The sequence below is a fragment of the Thamnophis elegans genome, chromosome 3 (assembly GCF_009769535.1).
Source record: "Thamnophis elegans isolate rThaEle1 chromosome 3, rThaEle1.pri, whole genome shotgun sequence".
Lineage (NCBI taxonomy): Eukaryota > Metazoa > Chordata > Lepidosauria > Squamata > Colubridae > Thamnophis > Thamnophis elegans.
This window is the reverse complement of record NC_045543.1, coordinates 28,076,593-28,096,078: the sequence shown is the minus strand read 5'-3', so window position 1 is coordinate 28,096,078 and position 19,486 is coordinate 28,076,593. Positions and strand designations below refer to the sequence as shown.

Genomic DNA, 19,486 nt, shown 5'->3' with positions numbered 1-19,486 from the left:
TGATAATTGAAATTAAGCAAATATATGCACAAGGTATTATTGAGTCTGATCAGACTATACAGCATCAGTAACCTTGGATTGCCTTAATTCCCATCTCTTTTACAATGTTCAGTTCTGTTTCTTTTACAAATATCTGCCATTTTGTGAGAATATCTTCCACATCGTTTCTGAATTTGAAATGTGTTTCTGGCCTAACACAGTATGGACTTCTGACATCTGATATAATGAGGGCTTATTACATTGGATAGTTTTGAGCAAAATTCACCCTTTTATTGGCAAAGCCAATAAAATTATTTTTACTGATTCCTTCTCTCTGGAAACTTCATCCAAATGTATCAGCCCGAGAGAAGCCTCCAGTTTTCTGAAGCATATTTCCCTTAGAACCTAAACAGCTGGAGGGAGAAGAGAGAATTGCTGAAAACTGCATTCTTCATATTCTATTAAGTGAAGGCTTTCATTAATTTATTATTGTATGCCCATTAACATGAGCAGGGATACAGCCTTCCCAACAAATTTCTGGCTCTGAATAATCCCACTTTTTTCCCAAAGATGCTGCAAAGATTAAGCAAAACCAGCTTTTGTCTGCACAGGAAGAGGCAGGGAGACATCTCATCCTATATAAGTCTGCACGGAGGAAAGTATCTCATGCAGGAGGAGCAAAGCTTGTCTTTCTTATCATGCATGGGCTGACTTTCTCCATATAGGAGTGGGCAAGGACACATTCCTCCTCTTTTCTTTCTAAAGAGAGAAATCAGGTGATGCCACAGGAAAACCATTTCTACCAGTGGAGCAAAGCTGCTGTTCCTCAGTGTTGCTCTCTTAACATCTTTCAGTTTGTAAGTATGTCTGAACTTGAATGTGATCTTCAAACCATTCAGTTCCCCAGCCTTGGCTTTTAACCACATTTTTAGAGAAGCTGCCCTAATCCAACAGATTTCCTGATGGTTCTAATTCAGCAGCATCTCATGCATTGCTTTTAGGTGGTTCAGTGAGTTAGTCAAGAACAAATAGTGCAGTGGATCATCAGGGATAAGATAAGCAGGAACAAATGGAGGTAGCAGAAATGGATCAGGAACCAGGACAAAGGGATTTTTCTAGGTTTTTCAGACAATGCATTTGATTCTCGACAAAAAACAGTACATATAATCAGAAGAAGACCATCAGTGGGGCAGTTAGCAATTTCCCTGGGTGGTGAGAGTCAGCAATAACCTTTCTAAGAAACAACTTCATATATTTGCTCTGTGGTGCTCTTTGGAAAAATAACCATCACATTTTATCCAAATGTCCATCAAGAGCTTATACCAGCCCAATGACTTGGACTGGACATTAACCTTTGAACCACTATAAGTCCACGTATTTACCATAACCTAAATAAATAAATAAATAAATTTGCAGGTGGAAAAGCAACTAGGATATGATTAGAGAGAAAAAGGAAATGGAGCAGCTGCGCAAATGAAAACCTCAAGATCTTAACCCTGATAGGGCTCTCAGGACCAGACTTCTTCACACTCCTGCTTTCATACATCCCAAGCAGCCAACCTAAGTTCCAAGTATTCAGTATAAAGTTTGCAGCCTTTCTTCATACAGCTATTACAAAAGGCTTCCCAATAATTCAGAATCCAAGGCAGCTGCATTTCAAATTCTGTGGAAACCTTCACATATGCAACCTCTCTGCGGACATTCACAGTTTATGCTTAGATGGTGGGGAAGGGTCTAGTCAGCACATACTGTGTCAGGAGCGTGGCTACTCAGCATGGCCTCACTCCCAGTTCATAAACTGCGACAACACATGAATTGACAAATGCTGTTCTTTTCTTTGTGTTGCTTCTTTGGTTAACCTTGTATTTGGTGCACACTTCTTCAAATTGTAAGTCCCTGCTTGGATGCCTATTGTTGCAGGATGCAAAGATATTCCAACAAAAAAATCATAGTTGCCTGTATTATTCTGACTTCAAGGTTTTGTACAAATTTCTTTAAGGAAATAATGTTTAGATCTTGTTAGATGGGCATTTTTTTTCAAAGATGAAACCAGTACGGGAAAACTTTTTTTCTGATTGTCTCTCTACAAATTCAGTTTCAAGGCAACACAGCTGATTGACAGATAGACTTGAAGGTCAACTTTGTGTGCTCATTAAGTTCCCAGATAATACTTTTGCTTCTTAATAATAGTGAAGTGAGAATGCTGACCAAAGTATAGATTTCAACAATATGTTGTCATATTTAGTTGGTTATCCTATGATTACAAGCATAAGAACTAGGCTCCTAGGTAAATAATATTCACCTCACCTATGTACTGTTTCCTAGGGTGAGTTCCCACTTATCTATACCAATTGACATCAAAGTAATGTTGCACAGTACATAAAAGAGATTGGGGAAATCCCTTCATTAAAAAAAATGTTACAGAATTGGAGTTACTTTTCTATCAGGAAGCGCTCTATCATATGAGATCTTGCCAGCATAGTATGAACTAGGTTCTTGGTAGACAATAATCTTTAGCTTTCCAGATATTTGCTAAGCTATAAATATTAGGATCCCCTCATTGGACACATTTCCTAGACATGCTGGATGTTATAATTCAGCAATGTTTGGAGATCCATGGTTGTATACCCCCATCCTAGACTTTCCATTCTTTATCTCTGTTCTGTTCTCTAGTCCTAAAAAGAGTAGGTTCTTTAAGCTTCTCTGTGCCAACCATGTGAGAAAAAAAATTAAACTAAAGTCAAAGCCCACATAACAAAGGTTGGAACTGCTGGTAGTCCTCAGTTTACAACTACAGTTGAGACCAGAATTTCTGTGATAAGTCACTGTGGTTGTAAGCGGAGTCAGATCCCATTTTATGATAGTTTTTATAGCGGTCGTTAACCTAATCCAGCTTCTCCAGTGAGTGTTTTTTGCCATAATATTGTAAATCATAATTATGTGACCATGGAATGCTGCAACCGATCATAAATGCAAGCTAGCATTGATGCCAAGTATCTGAATTGCAATCACTTGACTGCCAGGTGATGCAACATTTGTAAGTACAGTTCATAAGTCACTTTTTGCAAGGCAGCTGTAGCTTGAATTGTTGATAATTGATAAACAAATACCTAATCCAAAGTCGAAGACCATCTGTATTTCAGGTGCTGAAGTGGCATTATTGAGTGCATGAGAGGGTGTTATCTCTCAAATACATCCTTTTTCATGCATATTTCAGGGAAACTTTGGCAGTACTTTGTATTCCTTAGCCATCCGGTGTTTTTTCTAACCATCACTGCTCTTCATTTGATATATCAAGCACATAATCTGTCAGGATTCTTTAAGTCATCAGAGACTTCCCATACCAATTTTTTTTAAAAACATTTGTCCACTAAAGTCTCATGATTTCAGCCCTCTGGAACGATCTCCCCGTTGAGATCCGGACCCCTACTACCCTTCTGGCCTTCCGTAAAGCAACTAAGACCTGGCTGTTCCGGAAGGCCTGGGGCTGTTGAAGTATCCAGCCCCACTTGAAGGTATGAATGTTGTTGTAATTTTAAATTGTTGTGTTGTCTTATATATTCCCCCTCCCTTTTTTATTGTAAGCTGCCCGGAGTCTTCCGAGAGTGGGCGGCATACAAAACTAATAAATACAATACAATACAATGATTGATAGTTTGGTCTACTGGTTAAGCCACCAGGCTAGAAAGCAGGAGTCCACCTTAGCCATAAAAGCCAGCTGGGTGACTTTGGGCCAATCACTCTTTCTCAACCCAACATACCTCAGAATGTTGTTGTTGTGAGGAAAATAGGAGGAGGAAGAAGTGGAGGAAATATCCTCTGCCTTGAGTTATTCGTAAAAATAATAAAATCAGGATACAAATCAATCAATCAGTCAATAAAATTACAGTTCGAGAAATCACAATTAAGGATAAGACTGAGACTCTAATGAGATGTTACAGTGTCGGCCATGTTTTCTTTTCACATGTCTGTCTCTGTTTTTTACATCAAAAACGGCACATAGTTATCTCAGATTCCTGACTTTCCTCACTTGAGGCACTTTTTTGCAAACCTCTCTGAAGGAAGATTTGGAGGAGAGGACGTTATTTATATTCTTCTTTTTCTCTGAATGTTCAAGATAGTCTATGAATCCCCACTAATTTTATCCCAACAGCAATCATTCTTTGAGTAAGATTGCTCTGAAAGAGAATGATTTAATTGTGTCACCCTGAGAGTTCTATTGTTGAGTAAGAATTTAGGTCTTCCCAAACGCAAATCCAGTATTCTAACTACTAGAGTACAGTGGCTTTCTGCCTCAACTTCTCTCACCCTTGTGACTTTTTGGTTTGTTTATTTTAAAAAATCAGAGCTTCCTTCTTTATAATCAGACAGGGCAAATAAATGCATGTGAATACATTATAGTCTGTGTTCCCTTTACAAGAAGGATATTGCATAATTTCCCAGCTCAGAGAACCCCAGATGCCCTCCCCACTAGAGAATCCCATTGTTTCTGCTCCAGTTTCCCATTTTAGTGCACCTGTAGTATGGCTATTCATTTGACCTTCCCCATCATGGGAAGAGACTTCCAGCTAGCTGTGGGGAAAGATTTGTAAGGCGACCATTATAAATAAAGGCCTTGGAGAGCTCCTCTCTCAACCAACATGTACTGTGGGCCCACACCTCAGGTCTTCTCACTAGGCCCTAAATTATCTGGTCCTTAACTGACAGCTCAACAATTAATCTAACAGGAGCCTTTGGTGTCAAGTTGTCTGATTTTCTAATTACAGATGTGGCTTGAGCTTTGCTTTTTTGGAACCATTAATCATCAGGTTTCAGCCTTGTGAGGAGGCTTTCGCAGTGGCGCTGTAGTTTAATCTTGTGTCTAGAGACAAATTGGTGTATAGCAATTCACAACTGCCAGATGGTAGTATTTCAAGTGTAGGGTGGCAGTGCTGAAACAAACTGGGAAGAGTTCATGATGCTTACTGCTGGATTCAACAGTTCCTAAATGCCACCTTAGCAAAAACTCACCAAAGAAGCAGCATATAAATTAACAAGCAGTGCAGCTCTAAATAGTATCTATGAAGCTGTTTCCTTCCATATATTCTTTATCCTAAGTAGAAGCCAGCAATTCCTCTTCCTATGTTGAATCATCATGGAAGTACTCAAAGTCCACCTAGATGATATTGATATTGGATGTGTTCTTCATATTTAACAGTGTTCTTCAATCCTGGCTACACCAGAATGATAGATTTTTTTTTCATTTTGCTTATAAAGAGCAATGCCCAGGTTATTATGTTTTTGTCCTTGGCTTTGCTATTTAGACAAAAAAAGTGTTGATATTGATTGAGATCTTGCTGCTATGTTTATTTTCATGCTATGTTTTAAAAAAAATCTCTTCCAAGAAGAGTTCACAATCTTTCAGTCAATCTCTCTGTTGGTGAGTAAGTTTTATAACTTCTTAAAAAACATCTGTTCCAAATATTGAATTCAAATAGTTTTCTTGAAATTTCTTAGTTATTCTAGCCATTCCCTTTAAGTCAGTGAGGCAGAAGCCATAGAATCATTGGTTGAAGATCATCTAGTTCCATCCGCTGCCCAGTGCAATCATCCACTACTGCAGTGTCTCTTACAGATGGACATCAGACCTCCAGTAAAAGAAGTTTGATCCATATTCTGCATAGGAACTCTGCAAATTGCCAACATAACACATCTTATCCTTCAGTTCTCATGTCTAAGTATATTTCAATAGTTTTCTATAGAACCTGAACATTTTATGTATAATGCCAGGAGAGATACTCTCTTCACTCCTATACAAACTAACTATGTGCTGGAATAAGTGACTCCTTGGCTTCTATCAGTACTCATAATAACAAGGAAAAATTACATAATCTCAAACAATCTTACAAAGAGTAAGATTCTACATTTAGGCAACAAAAATAAAATGCACAGATACAGTATAGGTGGTACCTTGCTCAACAATAGTAACTGTGAAAGGGATCTTGGAGTCCTAGTGGACAACCATTTAAATATGACCCAGCAGTGTGCAGCAGCTGCCAAAAAAACCAACACAGTTCTAGGCTGCATAAACAGAGGGATAGAATCAAGATCACGTAAAGTGTTAATACCACTTTATAAAGCCTTGATAAGGCCACACTTGGAATACTGCATCCAGTTTTGGTCACCATGATGTAGAAAAGATATGGAGACTCTAGAAAGAGTGCAGAGAAGATCAACAAAGATGATTAGGGGACTGGAGGCTAAAACATGAACAACGGTTGCAGGAACTGGGTATGTCTAGTTTAATAGAAAGAAGGACTAGGGGAGACATGATAGCAGTGTTCCAATATTTCAGGGGTTGCCACAAAGAAGAGGGAGTCAAACTATTTTCCAAGGCACCTGAGGGTAGAACAAGAAGCAAAGGGTGGAAACTAATCAAGGAGAGAAGCAACTTAGAACTGAGTAGAAATTTCCTGACAGTTAGAACAATTAATCAGTGGAACAGTTTGCTTCCAGAAGTTGTGAATGCCCCAACACTGGAAGTCTTTAAAAAGATGTTGGCTAGCCATTTGTCTGAAACAGTATAGGGTTTCCTGCCTAGGCAGGGGGTTGGACTAGAAGACTTCCAACTCTGCTATTGTATTGTATATTAGATCCTTTTAAGATATTGACTGGAAGTCACTCTGTTCCTATTAATATTGCAATTATATAGCTCTTCTTAGTTGTAAATTGAGGTCTACTATCTTTTAATTACCACTGAATGAAGCCCAGCTCCTGGTGACTGTATGGAAGAACTGTCACCATTTTGATCGCTTCCCCAGCAAAATTCTATAGCTGTTCTATGATCATTCCAATGTTCTGCTTAAATATGAACATTCAGTTTTATACCTTATCTTTCAGTTCTACTTCCCATAACTCTGTCAAATATAGTCATTTTTAATAGCTTAGCCTCATTTCCATCAGCAGACCAGAAATACTAAATCTGTACTTGCTGATCATCACCTCAGAGGAGCAGTCAGTCCTTTTTTTTTGTTTGGGGATGAATGATTGGTTCAAAATACTCTAAGGTATTTTGTAAATCCATAACATGTAGCTAATTGTCTTTTTCTCATACTTCCTCAGTGTTCAGCTTTTGCAATGCATATATTATCATTGGAAGAAACTTTGCTGCTATCTTGATCTTCACTGTAATGTAAAATTCTTCCCCCCTCCCCCCAATCTGGTTTATGTTTTTCATTGTCTGAATGTCTATCCTAAAATAAATCTCTTCTTTTCCTCTGCATCATTGTCTATCATTACCTGTTCTTGAGCCCAATAAACAAAACTTACCACCCTCACTTCCTTACTGAAAACTGAAATTATTAAGATGTCCATAGACATTATCTTTATCATTTTAATAATTAAAATCACCCTTGATTTTTTTTTTGTTTGCCTTTTATGTTTTCATAATGAATTCTGTGAGGTTTACTTTGCTTTCAGCTGATGGAGTGGGATCATCTGCATATCTCAGATTGTTAGTGTCTTAATCTATAGTTTTGATTCTGTCTGTCATCTCTTGCGAACATGCTAATCCTTTAATAGATTTTCAGAACAAGTCCTCATCTATCAGCCCTACTAAGTAGACTAGACCATGAAATTACTCCGCAGGATGGCTAAAATTACTTTTATCCACATTGGCTGTAATAATAGAATGTTGCAAGTCTGACTGTGCCATACCTTCTTCTTATAGGTCAGTAATTAAGGAGGTGCCTGTCTGAGCTGCTTCCAAATGTTATCTGGATGTACTGGACTTTAAAATGGTTTAGCCCCTTTTGCCTAGGCAACAAAGCCTGCATTATTTATTTCAGTCATCTCCCTTACCTCAAGTCATTCTCTTGCCTATTCCGAAAGATTTTATTTCTACAAACTCAGCCTTTCCAACAGGTTGGGTATCTTTTTCCGCAAAGACTCCACAGAAAAATAATCAAGTATCCTGACACATCCATTTATATTAATTTATTCTACATTCTGAACTGTTTTACACAATTAATGGGCTTGCTATAACTATTAAAGTAAAAATCAAAATTTGCACATTTTCTGGAAGATCTCTGTTTCAGCAGAACACAAAGACAAATACACTGACAAACTTTTGGGCCACACAGTATTCTTCCATATAATTTACTCATATTATTACTCATTACATAGTATTACTCATATTAGCTATAGAAGTTGCCTGCTTTTATCATAACGACAAAAGGCAGCATTTCACTGTTGCCCTACAAGCTCCACCTCTTTTGGTAGTGTGCATGACCTCACAATGCAAAATACGCAAGATTTCTATTGTGGCAGTGCAACATTCCTTTTGTTAGACTGTTCCTCATTAATCCTTTCCCAAGGATGCGGCTGGCTCGTAATACTTTAACAGCTTCTTCTCCTGAAGCTCTAGATCAGAAGTTCTCAACCTGTGGGTCGGGACCCCTTTGGGGGTCGAACGACCCTTTCACAGGGGTCACCTAAGACCATTGGAAAACACATATTTTCAAAAAAAAATACGGAAAACATAAAATATGGTTGGGGGTCACCACAACATGAGGAACTGTATTAAAGTTGAGACCCACTGCTCTAGATGGTTTAGCAGATATTTCATCTGTACTAGTGCTTTTCTTTTTGACAGCTGGTCTATTGCTCTCATATTTCATTTTTAATGGACTTGGTTGTTATATATTTTCTTTGTAAATATTTTTATCAATCCATTATCCTGTCTGTAAAAGATTTCAGTTTAGTCTATCTTCTGTGAATCCCATTGCCTCTATTAGATCTCTTCAATGGCTAACCTTAAGTAATTCTACTTTAACTGTAAATTTTCCTAGGAGTTTTGTCATTTCTTGAAAAACATCTCTTTCATTTTCTTATTATTTTCCTCTATTTGTTGACATGATCTTCCTTTGTCCTTTCTTAGCTGATAAAGTTTGCTTTTGGCTGTTGTCCATTCTTGTTGCCAAATGCTTTCATCTTCCATCTTTCCTTGGCTATCATGATAACTTGTTCTGAAAGCCACTTGGATCCTTTTTCCTTTGAAATTTTGGGAATATGTTTTTCTGCTTCAATTTTCACAATGTTTCTTATCTCTTCCTGTAGCTCCCCAGGTTCTCTTTCTTATAAATTAAGTATACTGAATTTGTTCCTTACATTGATCTTATATATACCCTCTAGGTTAAATCTTGCTGACACACTTACTGCCTTTAATTTTCTAAGTTAAAGTCATACATTTAATACTGAAAATTCATATTCCTTTCCACAGTCTGCACCTGAAACTCTCCTGGCTGACTAGATTGGCTTTCTCCATCTTTTCTTTCCTATTACATAGTTGAATTTATTATGACAATATTGTCTATCTAGTATTGCCTGCTTGGTGATGCCTAGGTGTAGAATATACTTTTGTTTTCTACATTTGAATTTAGCCCACCTTACAATTTGCTATAAAATTCTATGTTTTCCTCTATTGTTCCTGCAGTAAAAATGTATACTTGCATAAAGCTGAGATTCATTTGATACACGCTATAGTTGATATTAGGGCTGTGCAGTACTTTGATTCAACTCCAGTAAAGTGCTTTGATTCAACTCCAATAAGGTGCTTCAGAGTTCATGAAGGCACAGATTTGACCCTAGCAGCAATTTCATCTGGCATTTTTTCAACGTCACTTAAGCTATTGAGCCCTTTTTTCACATCAAAATGTAATCCTCTGGAAAAGGAGAATGGTGATTACCACAGATTAAAACCTGAAAAAATCTTATGCTATGAAACATAATTATATTTGAGGAGCCATTCCTTGTATCAACAACCTTGGTATGCAATTACTTCAAGACAAGTGAAAAGAAGCTCACACAATTATTCATTTAGATAGGAATACTCAATAGCATTTAGGTTACTGGTTCAAAGCTCAGATCCAAGTTCCTGGTATCAACACCAACCAGTGTTCAAAGACACAATCAGTTCTTATGGGGCAATTTGCTGGAAACTGAAAAATTGAAATATATCAAAAATGGTCTAATCCCAAGCATTCAGCATTATTTTACTAGTCCAGTAGGCTTCATTATTTTCTATATAAGAAAAGGTTCTCCTGAGAAAAGAATAAACATCTTTAAATGATGTTCATTCTTCACATTTTGTCACAGGTTATTACATTTCTCACTCCAGTTGCTTTTCATGGGTTCAGAGTATGGTAATTGAACAATCAAGATACTTCAAATTTTGAAATTCTATATTTATTATTAATATAATTTTCCATTCAAGAGCTTATGGAATTTGTCCATTTTATCTGCAAACTGCTTCTTGTATTGATCATAAATATGGCTCATAATATAATCTATTGTTTATTCTTGTTTTGTTTTTATTCCTTAAATAATTCTTTAATAAAAATCTATAAAGGTATGAGTCATGCTTTGACCCATCCATTGGTCCATAGATACCAGGAGGTGATCTTACAGTTTTCCTACCCTAAATATAAACACCCCATACAGAAACCAACCATGAAGTCATAATTATGTTAATAAGACTGACAACTATTTTCTGAGATAGTGAGACTAGAATTATGATTCAAGAATTATACAAGAGAGTGACTTTACAATTTTACCAACAGACTGAAATCAATACAGGATCAGTATTTAAGATTTTCAGCAAAATATTTTTTTGAAGTATAGTGAATCTAAGCAATTTTTTTTCCATCTTGACATATTGTGTATTGTTTTGGAACACTCAACTATGTAGACTACAAAATGGCAGTAAGAAACATAAACCAGAGTATAAATGTACTTGTGATTTCATGTGTGGCTTATTGCCTTTGGTATTTTAGTTTTAAGGACTCCAACTAGACAGGGGTGATTCTGACTATTGCTAGTATGCTCATTTGCTAAAATAGGTGTAAGAGTTGCATTTTTTTTAAAAGTAGAAACTTGATTTAAAGGAGAAGAATATCTTGAATTTAGAGGAGAAGAATATGCTTTGGTGCAGTGTGGGACTACATTTTTCTGAAACAACTACATTTCAGTTGGGTGAAAACTAAATTTGAATTTGACACATTGCCACACAGCTTAGCATAACATAATAGAACATTCAAAATAAGTGCTTTGCACATGTTCCAGCTACTGCAAAGCACCTTTTTCAGAGGCTTTGCTTGTAAATACTGTGTATGTACAAGTAGTCCTTAACTTACAACGACAATTGACTTACAAACACAAAATTTCTGTTGTTAAATGAGACATTTGTTAAGTGAATTTTGCCCCATTTTAGGGCCTTTCTTGCCTCTGTTGTTAAGTGAATCACTGCAGTTGATAAGTTGGTAACCCAATTGTTAAGTGAATCTGGCTTCCCCATTGACTTTGCTTGTGAGAAGCAAAGGAGGTCACGTGACCCCAGGATACGACAACAGTCATAAATATGAGTCAAATACCGAGCATCTGAATTTTGATCACATGATCATGGGGATGCTGGAAAGGTTATAACTATAAAAAGCGGTCATAAATCAGTTTTCCAGTGCTGTTGTATCTTTGAACGGTTACTAAATGAACTGTTGTAAGTTGAGAACTACCTGTAATATTTAAATAAGGCATTTGTTTTTTTCTCTCTCAACCAATTGTTAAATTTCACTAACTTTTTTCTTTCTGTACTGTTGATTATTGTGCTCAACTAACTCTAAAATACTAATGTTTTCATTGAATTGATGCATGTACAAGACCAAAATTCACTAACCTTACTACGGCATGTTCTTACAGATGAGGATCGGAGTGATAATATTGTGATAGTTTCTAATGAGGAGATTCCCGAGTACATTATTTCTAGTGATGAAGATCAACATACTAACCTAGAAAATGAGCTTGATTCTAATGGTAATTCAACTACATGGTTATTTCACAACCTTTCCATGACTAACTTTAATTTAATTATGAGTACCATGTAATTTGTTAGGTATTATTTTTGCTTGGACTCATTTGATTTTCATAAATGCCTTCTGAGACATTTTTTACAATGTTACAATTAACTATCAACTAAGGATTGATTTTTTTTTTCAAAATGCCTTAGTTAATTATCAGTACTGAAAATAAATTTAATGTGACTCAGCAAACAGTTCTTCATAGACTAGTTTTGGTTGTTATTACCAAAAGCCTATATTTTTTTGTGAATTTCAAGTGAAAACAATTATATTCAAAGGCTATCTTAGCAGTCCTGTGCATATTTATTTGGAATTACTATGTCTAACTGTATTTTGAGTATTAATTTATACAAGATATGTGTGTCATAAAGCATACATCCAGGCATTTGATTATTGAAAGAAAAATGAGGAATGGGGACAGAAAAATGACAAATGAAATGTACAAAGTGAGCAATAAGGATACAGTTACAGAATTCCTATGATCATAGCAATGTTTTGTCTCAGTCAAGTATATTCATGTTAATGGCAGCAAATACAAGTACAAAACGTATTGCAAATTGTAAAAAAAATATAACCCTTTCTAGCATTTGGAAAACACTGTTAGAAAGGCACTAATGCAAATGATTTAAATCCAGGCAGATCCTAATCAAGAACTATAAACTTAAAGCCAATTGTAATGAAAGGAAGGCTCTAAGTAATGAACTCCAAAGTAACCATGGTTGGACAAAAAATTTGAATGACTTTTGTAAAACCTTTAAGTAACATATATGCTCCCTTTTGTTTGACTTTCCTCATTCTGCTACACCCTGATTATGGGATGGCAGTTAATTTGTTTTGTTTATTTGTTTTGTTTTACTTTTTGGATTTTTGTGGAGTTTTTAGTTCTGCTTTCATATATATATATATATATATATATATATATATATATATATATATATATATATATATATATATATATATATATATATATATAAAGTCACAACCCCTGGTATGCCCAAATATGGGAGGAAGGTCACACTTCCACTCTCTGTCATTAGGCTCGTCACAAGAGACCATCCAGACAGAAACCCAATATTTTTACTGTTGCCTTTTTATTACATTTGTTATATTTATGCTGATAAATAAATAAAGGGAGACTAGTATAGATCTATTTCAAGCTATTTAGCTCTCATCAGCTAGCCACAATAGAGCACAGGTTCGATTCCCAGTAAGGGTGTGGCTAGCTGATGAGAGCTAAATAGCTTGAAATAGATCTATACTAGTCTCCCTTTATTTATTTATCAGCATAAATATAACATATATATCTGTGTGTGTGTGTGTGTGTGTGTGTGTGTTTTCTTTTAATTTTTTAGTTTACAAGTTATCCAGAATCACTCTGGAATCAGGCAGCCTCTGAATTGAAATAACAGACAAACAAACCTTGTTATTCACTAATAACTCTGAAAGTAATCTCTCTGGAAAGTAAATCTCTCAGAAAGTAATAATGGCAATCTACTTTAAAACTTCTTCAAGTTGAATCTAAAAGAGACAGATTTTCCTTCTGGGCTACAAAGTGCACTGCAATATCATATGCGCTCCCACATATAGGGATTCTTTGTGATGTTGTTGGCCTTTTCTTTATCCCCCCTTCTTTCTGGCAATAATATTCAATATACATTTTCCCCTGTCACTGCAATTTTGGTCTGAAATCAGATTCATCTGTATTCACTTTATAGTGGAAGAAACAATTTGTTGAAGGGAATACCTTTTAGTAATTAACACATACAGCTTAGCAAAGAAAGAGGAAGGGGCATTGAAGTCTGGTGTTTTTTTCTGGATTTCTGTCAGACTATTGTGTTTGCTGTAAAACAGAACTTAGTATTTAATTTTCCTAGAATATTTGCAGTAAAAGGCCAGGTACTGAGTTTCTCACAAAGGGCTTCTTTTGCTGGAGGGAGGCAGGGAGGAATGTTCAAGAATTCAGGAAATTGTGACTGTGGTAATAAGTTCTTTCTTTACATTTATCTACGTGTCCTTTCATTTGTTTTTGTGAAGTAATTTTCTTTTATTTCACTAATATCTGGCCCCTTAGCATATTCAGAGTGTTTTTGTCACATTCTTAGAACTCTGTTAGAGCAGAAGGAAAGTTGAAGCACATTCAATTTGGTTGCCTAAAAACCACGTAAAGAATTCAGTTATGAAAAGATTTAAACTGGAAACATTCAGATTCACTTAACACAGTAGTTCCTATTTCCCCACCTCTTAAAATCATTTAATATACGAGTAGTAATTTTGTTAAGGGAAGGTCTTCAGTGAAGGATTTCAGTCTTTTCTGTTTCTATAATAAGGAGCATATTTTGCTGTTTGAACTTTGAATGCTACAATCATATAACTAGACAGGATATCAAGGGAACTGTAATCAGATCCTTACTTTTTGAAAGCTAGGCGATTGGATTATGGCTGCAGCACTGGAGGGGGAGGAAGACATTGGATAAGCAACTCAAGTTGAAAGGATTCACACACATATCCTCAGTGCCATGGTTTTAATCTGATTTTCCTCTCCCTACTCCACTGCAGCTGCTATTAAAAGTGTTAAAAATGGCAAGAGAAATGATCAAGATCTTCCAGCATTATATCTTCTTTGATTCACAGTGGCCTACCTTACTATAACCTACAGTATATAGTCAGAGCTGTTATTCTCACTTTTTCATATAGTGTTGATTGAGAAATGAATGTAGCTATTACACATATAGTTAGAAAGCTGAGTTGAAACCTGGATCAAGCAGACCATGACAAACCATTTCAGCCATAGTTCCTGACCTGTCAAGTAAAAATAGAAACACTGGTCAAGGATTAATGAAATACGATTATAAAATATTTTGTCCATTAAATGGCCTTCAGCCATTATTTTAGCTGAAAAATTAGGCATGAATCTATAAATAAATAATGTTTAGTTTCTTTTGAAAAAGCATGGAGTTTGGTCAGTATACATTCTTCATATAATATTATACTATAAGTGTTTCTTCCTATACTGTCTGGAGAATTGTGAGAGTTGAAGTCCACCCATCTTAAACTTGCAAAGGTTTAGAAATACTGATATACTGTACATATTAGGTGGCCTTGTCTCTCACTAATTCCAGCATGGCGAGGTGAAACTGATTATAATTACTACACTTTGCCAATAATTAAGCAAAATTTCTAAAAGCAATCGGACTGATCTTGAAGCTGCCATCTTCCTTAAATAATTGATCAGGACAACATCCTTGAGTACTGTGCTCTTCAAACATGCTGGACTACAATTCCCATTAATTCAAATGAAAATGTCAGTCTGGAGGACACCAATTTACAGAAGAATAAATTAGGGTGAGAATAGTACTATGAATAAAGAGATAGCATAATAACATTTTCAATTTTCAAGCCAAACTAGAAAGGACAAGGATAGACCAAGATATATTTCTAAATTTTATAACATACTGTATATTAGAGATTTTATTATGCTATAACTTTTGTCTGAGTAATATTTAGAAAAAAGTTATGATCTTAGTAATGGATATTTTCATTCAAATGGCTGTTTCAGATCACCAAAATAATAAACATATAACATGTATCAAATTTTATCTAATTAAGCTATTTGTTAAACATCTTATCAATATGTGCTGCTGAAATATGATTTGTCCAAGTTCTGAGTTGTACAGAAATTAATTGAAGGAAAATATATTTAGAATTGATGTTTAAATATAAATTTAAAAAAGATATTCCAGGAAAAAGACTTTACTAGGCATATTGATAACATTAATTTGACCTCTTTGGCCCTAAATAACTGTATTTCTAAATAAATTCAGTTGGATTTCATTTATATAAATGTATTAATTATTGGCCATAATACACTGTGGACCTTAAAATAACTTAGTTGCAAAGGAATGAAGGCAGGAAAAAACTCTACCAAAAATCCATTTTTAGAATGTGTTGTTAGGATTCAGTTTTATTTTTTAGCCACCTTCACAATACATTTGCTGTAGTATCTCTTAAGTTCTCAGTTCTGTATTTGATTTCATATCAGTTGCAATTTAAAGTTTACAATTAGAGCAATGCAAATTCTGTACTTTAAATAGATGCATTGTTATAGTAACTGCATTTAAATTCATCTCTCTCTCTGTCTCTGCATTGTGCCATGATCTTCACATATGTAGTTGAGCAGAACAGCAAGTTGGTGGATTTGAAGCTGAAGAAACTCCTAGACGCTCAGCCACAGGTGGCAAATTCGTTTACCAGCACTGCTCCAAAATCAGTTTCTGATAACACTGAGCCAAAGTTTATGGTAAGTTTAACCAAAAAAAAAATTCCTTTTCCCATAATACCTGTGCATTTTGGGTTCTGATTTGCATTTAATAGTGAATAATGTTCTTCAAAGGTTGCAGTGCGTAAAACCAGTTTTTGTATCCATATAAAGAGATTTGAATTATATTTTGGCTATGTATTGGCAGATATTTCATAATTGCACTTGGTAATTTAACTAGCAATGGCTTCATCTGGGTATTATGCTGTGAAATAATATATTTTGGTAATATTTATTTCAATTAAAATGTATTTTTAATGTGTGTATTGGCCGTATGAAAAATACTGAAATACATATTACTGGCTAAGTCAAAGTTAGCAATATTAAGCTGGCAGAGTTTTGTAATATTAACTTGGCCTAAATAAAGTTATTTACCCTAATACATATTTGAAAATATATTTCAACACCAAAGTCGCTTGTTATCTTTCTTCTTAAGCTAGTTCATTAATGTGAGGTAGAGTTCTTTTGGGGCCTATTTTAAGTAATTTTAAGAATTACTCTTTTTTCTTGCTTTAGTGACATCTTTAAACTTTTGCATAAATGATTTTAATTATAGAAACTACATTGTATCTTAGGTAGTTGAGGCATTCTGCCATATTATTTGTCAGTGGTAGGGAATTCTCTCTATATACATAGGCTTTGATAGATTTGTTGGTGCATCTACTCAGCTTATTGTCTTCATTAGTCATAGCTATTACTCCTTAGGGAAAAGATTTGGATGGCTGTGAGTACAGTCCACTTGTATAACTTTTCACCCACCTGCAGACTGGGGGTGTATGCCCTGCTGAGTGAAAGGATTTCCTTCCCCAGATACAGAGATGCTTTGAAGTCTCAAAACAATGACTTTCATTGCTTTTTCCTTTACACTGTCGGTTCCGATAAATTGGTGATGAAAGTGTGCAGCAGCAGCAGCAGAGGGCTTTCAGTCTCTATCTTTGAACAAAGAGAAGCTTGGATCAAGTCTGATTTTTTGCGTTCAATTTAGCTTTCTGCAGTGGATTTAATGCAAAATGAAGCTGGCCTTGGAATAATACAATGGATTGAAAAGGCTAACTGAATTAGTGGGCTTAGAGGAATACATTTGTAAAGTGGCAGAAGTCCCTAGTCATAAAAAGGCTTCTTAAAATGGGATTTACTGGCTAATCGCACTGATATTTTAACATGTTGCCAGGCCTAAAAAATTAGCCATGTTTGTTTATTTTAGTAAAGACTTGCATGTCGACTGTCAGATGGCTATTGTATGAAGAGCTCGAAGAGATCCTTTTCTTTGAAGAATGAAATCATAGCGTCTGGATTGTTGAAAAAATAATTCTAGAATGAGGGATGCTTTTAAAAAATTAGCTCCATAAATGGCTGACTAGTTCCTGCTTTAGGACAATTTTATTCAGTTAAGATATCATCCTCAAACACACACACCAGCAAAATAGTTTTTATTCTAATTTCACACATTTGTATGAAGGAGAGGATCTTTCACTTCTGTTCGGTTTCCCCTTCCCTTTTTTTTTAGTAAGTGCAACAAAAAGTATAGCTGGATTTGAACATTTTCTTTAATGCTGCATGAAAAAAATATGTCCATCTGTTCTCTTAGAGCTTTCAGCATTGACTTGGGTTTATGTTTCTAATAAAATGCAGTTTACACATTTATAAATAGGCATTCTGTGTTTGTGGAAAAGGATAAACTGTTACCTTCCCTGGAGAATTCTGTATCCCAGGCCTCCTTGAGGCTAGAGAATAGGCCATTGGAGAACTCCCTCATTACCAATTGTCTCAATGCAGAGGAAGGGCAAAGTCTTGGTAGCTTTTGATAACCAGTTTCAGCATTCAGCAGGCTTAGCTATTAGTCATGCATCTTAGCCTTTCCCTATTTACTTTCAAAACACTTAATAAAAATAATAATAGATTAGGTATAAAATGAAATATTTGTTTGGTACACAGCATCTCGGTATCTGCAGTTTCCACACACGGCGGTGGTTTAGTCTTCTGGGATATTTCACATTGATAGACCCATTTGAATGTATTACCATAGGAAGCTCCGGAAAATGGTAATTGTAGTTTCCGGAGCTGTCAAAGCTTTTATTTATAAATCTGGATTCATAAAGTTATAACTAATGAAATATAGTTCACTGGGGCTATAACCTTACTTTTTATTTGTCATCAAGCATTAGTCATCCCAATGGATATAACATTAGAAATGATCCTTCGTATTATACAGGAAAAAATATGTGGCTCCATTCAGAATGACACAATTTTTTACTGGGGCAAATCATGTGTGCAAAAGACTAGAGGCAGTATGTAAATTGAAGAGAGATACGATGTTTAAAAATATACATGCTGTTCCAGGAACCCTAATATATACATGGTGCTCTGGGTATCCAGTTGGCAAATGGTAATCTTCTGAGTCCAGCTTTGCCTCAAGTCACAGTGGATGTTGCTAACAGATCTTAGCAGACCACCACAGCTGAAGTGCTATTGTCAGATTAATAGCCAAAGGAGTTTATTTTGCCAAAACCTCTTTTGAGGGGTTCCATACATTTTTGGCTCATAGTAAAATTGTTATCTGACACAAGCATCTGAGTAGTGGGGGTTTTCTCTCCGTAATACTCTTCTGCTGAAATACACCTTTCCAATTATCCAGCTTGCATTTATAAACAATAGAATGTGATGCACAGTTTTGTTTTTGTTTTGTTTTTTCTGGTAGAATGAGACAGAGGAACATGCTGAGCGATTACAAAAGGCAGCTGAACGTTTTAGAAGCCCTGTTGTTTTCAGCAAGGATTCAACAGTCAGAAAAACGCAGCTTCAGTCATTCAGTCAATACGTTGAAAACAGACCAGGTAGGCACAAATACTCATTTAAAATATTCTCCTCCATTCCCAACCTTACGACTTAATAATATTTAACAATACATAATAATGTGAGCCCACTTTTCAATACACAAATATCAAATATTGAAATAATTTTTCATGTCTTTCCTTTTTTTTTCAAGAGATGAAAAGGCAGAGATCAATACAGGAAGATATAAAGAGAGGAAATGAGGAGAAGGCAGCGATAACTGAAACTCAGAGGAAGCCATCAGAAGATGAAGTGCTTAATGTATATTAATTTTTTATCTGGTTTCATGATTGCTGATAATTCTCAACTGTATGTGGAAATAGTGCCTTTATTTGTTAAAATGAGATGTTAGGTTTTCTTAGATGTCAATCTCCATTGCATTCAAAGCAGAGTGAGAGGGCTGTGCTGTTGAATTAGTCTGCAGCGTGGTGATAATTGTCAGATAAAAAAATGAATTTTTCAGAGTTCCGCA

At 35.5% G+C, this 19,486-nt stretch overlaps 1 protein-coding gene across 3 annotated transcripts in view; it reads left to right on the top strand.

The window, feature by feature from the left end:
* The window catches only part of EHBP1 (EH domain binding protein 1), a 255,357-nt gene that overhangs the window by 176,327 nt on the left and 59,544 nt on the right, over positions 1-19,486 (top strand). For all 3 annotated transcript variants that reach the window (XM_032212780.1, XM_032212778.1, XM_032212779.1), the window contains 3 exons: positions 16,037-16,164; positions 18,881-19,016; positions 19,169-19,275. In XM_032212780.1, the coding sequence (XP_032068671.1) occupies positions 16,037-16,164; positions 18,881-19,016; positions 19,169-19,275 (371 nt within the window). The remainder of the gene's footprint in view (positions 1-16,036; positions 16,165-18,880; positions 19,017-19,168; positions 19,276-19,486) is intronic.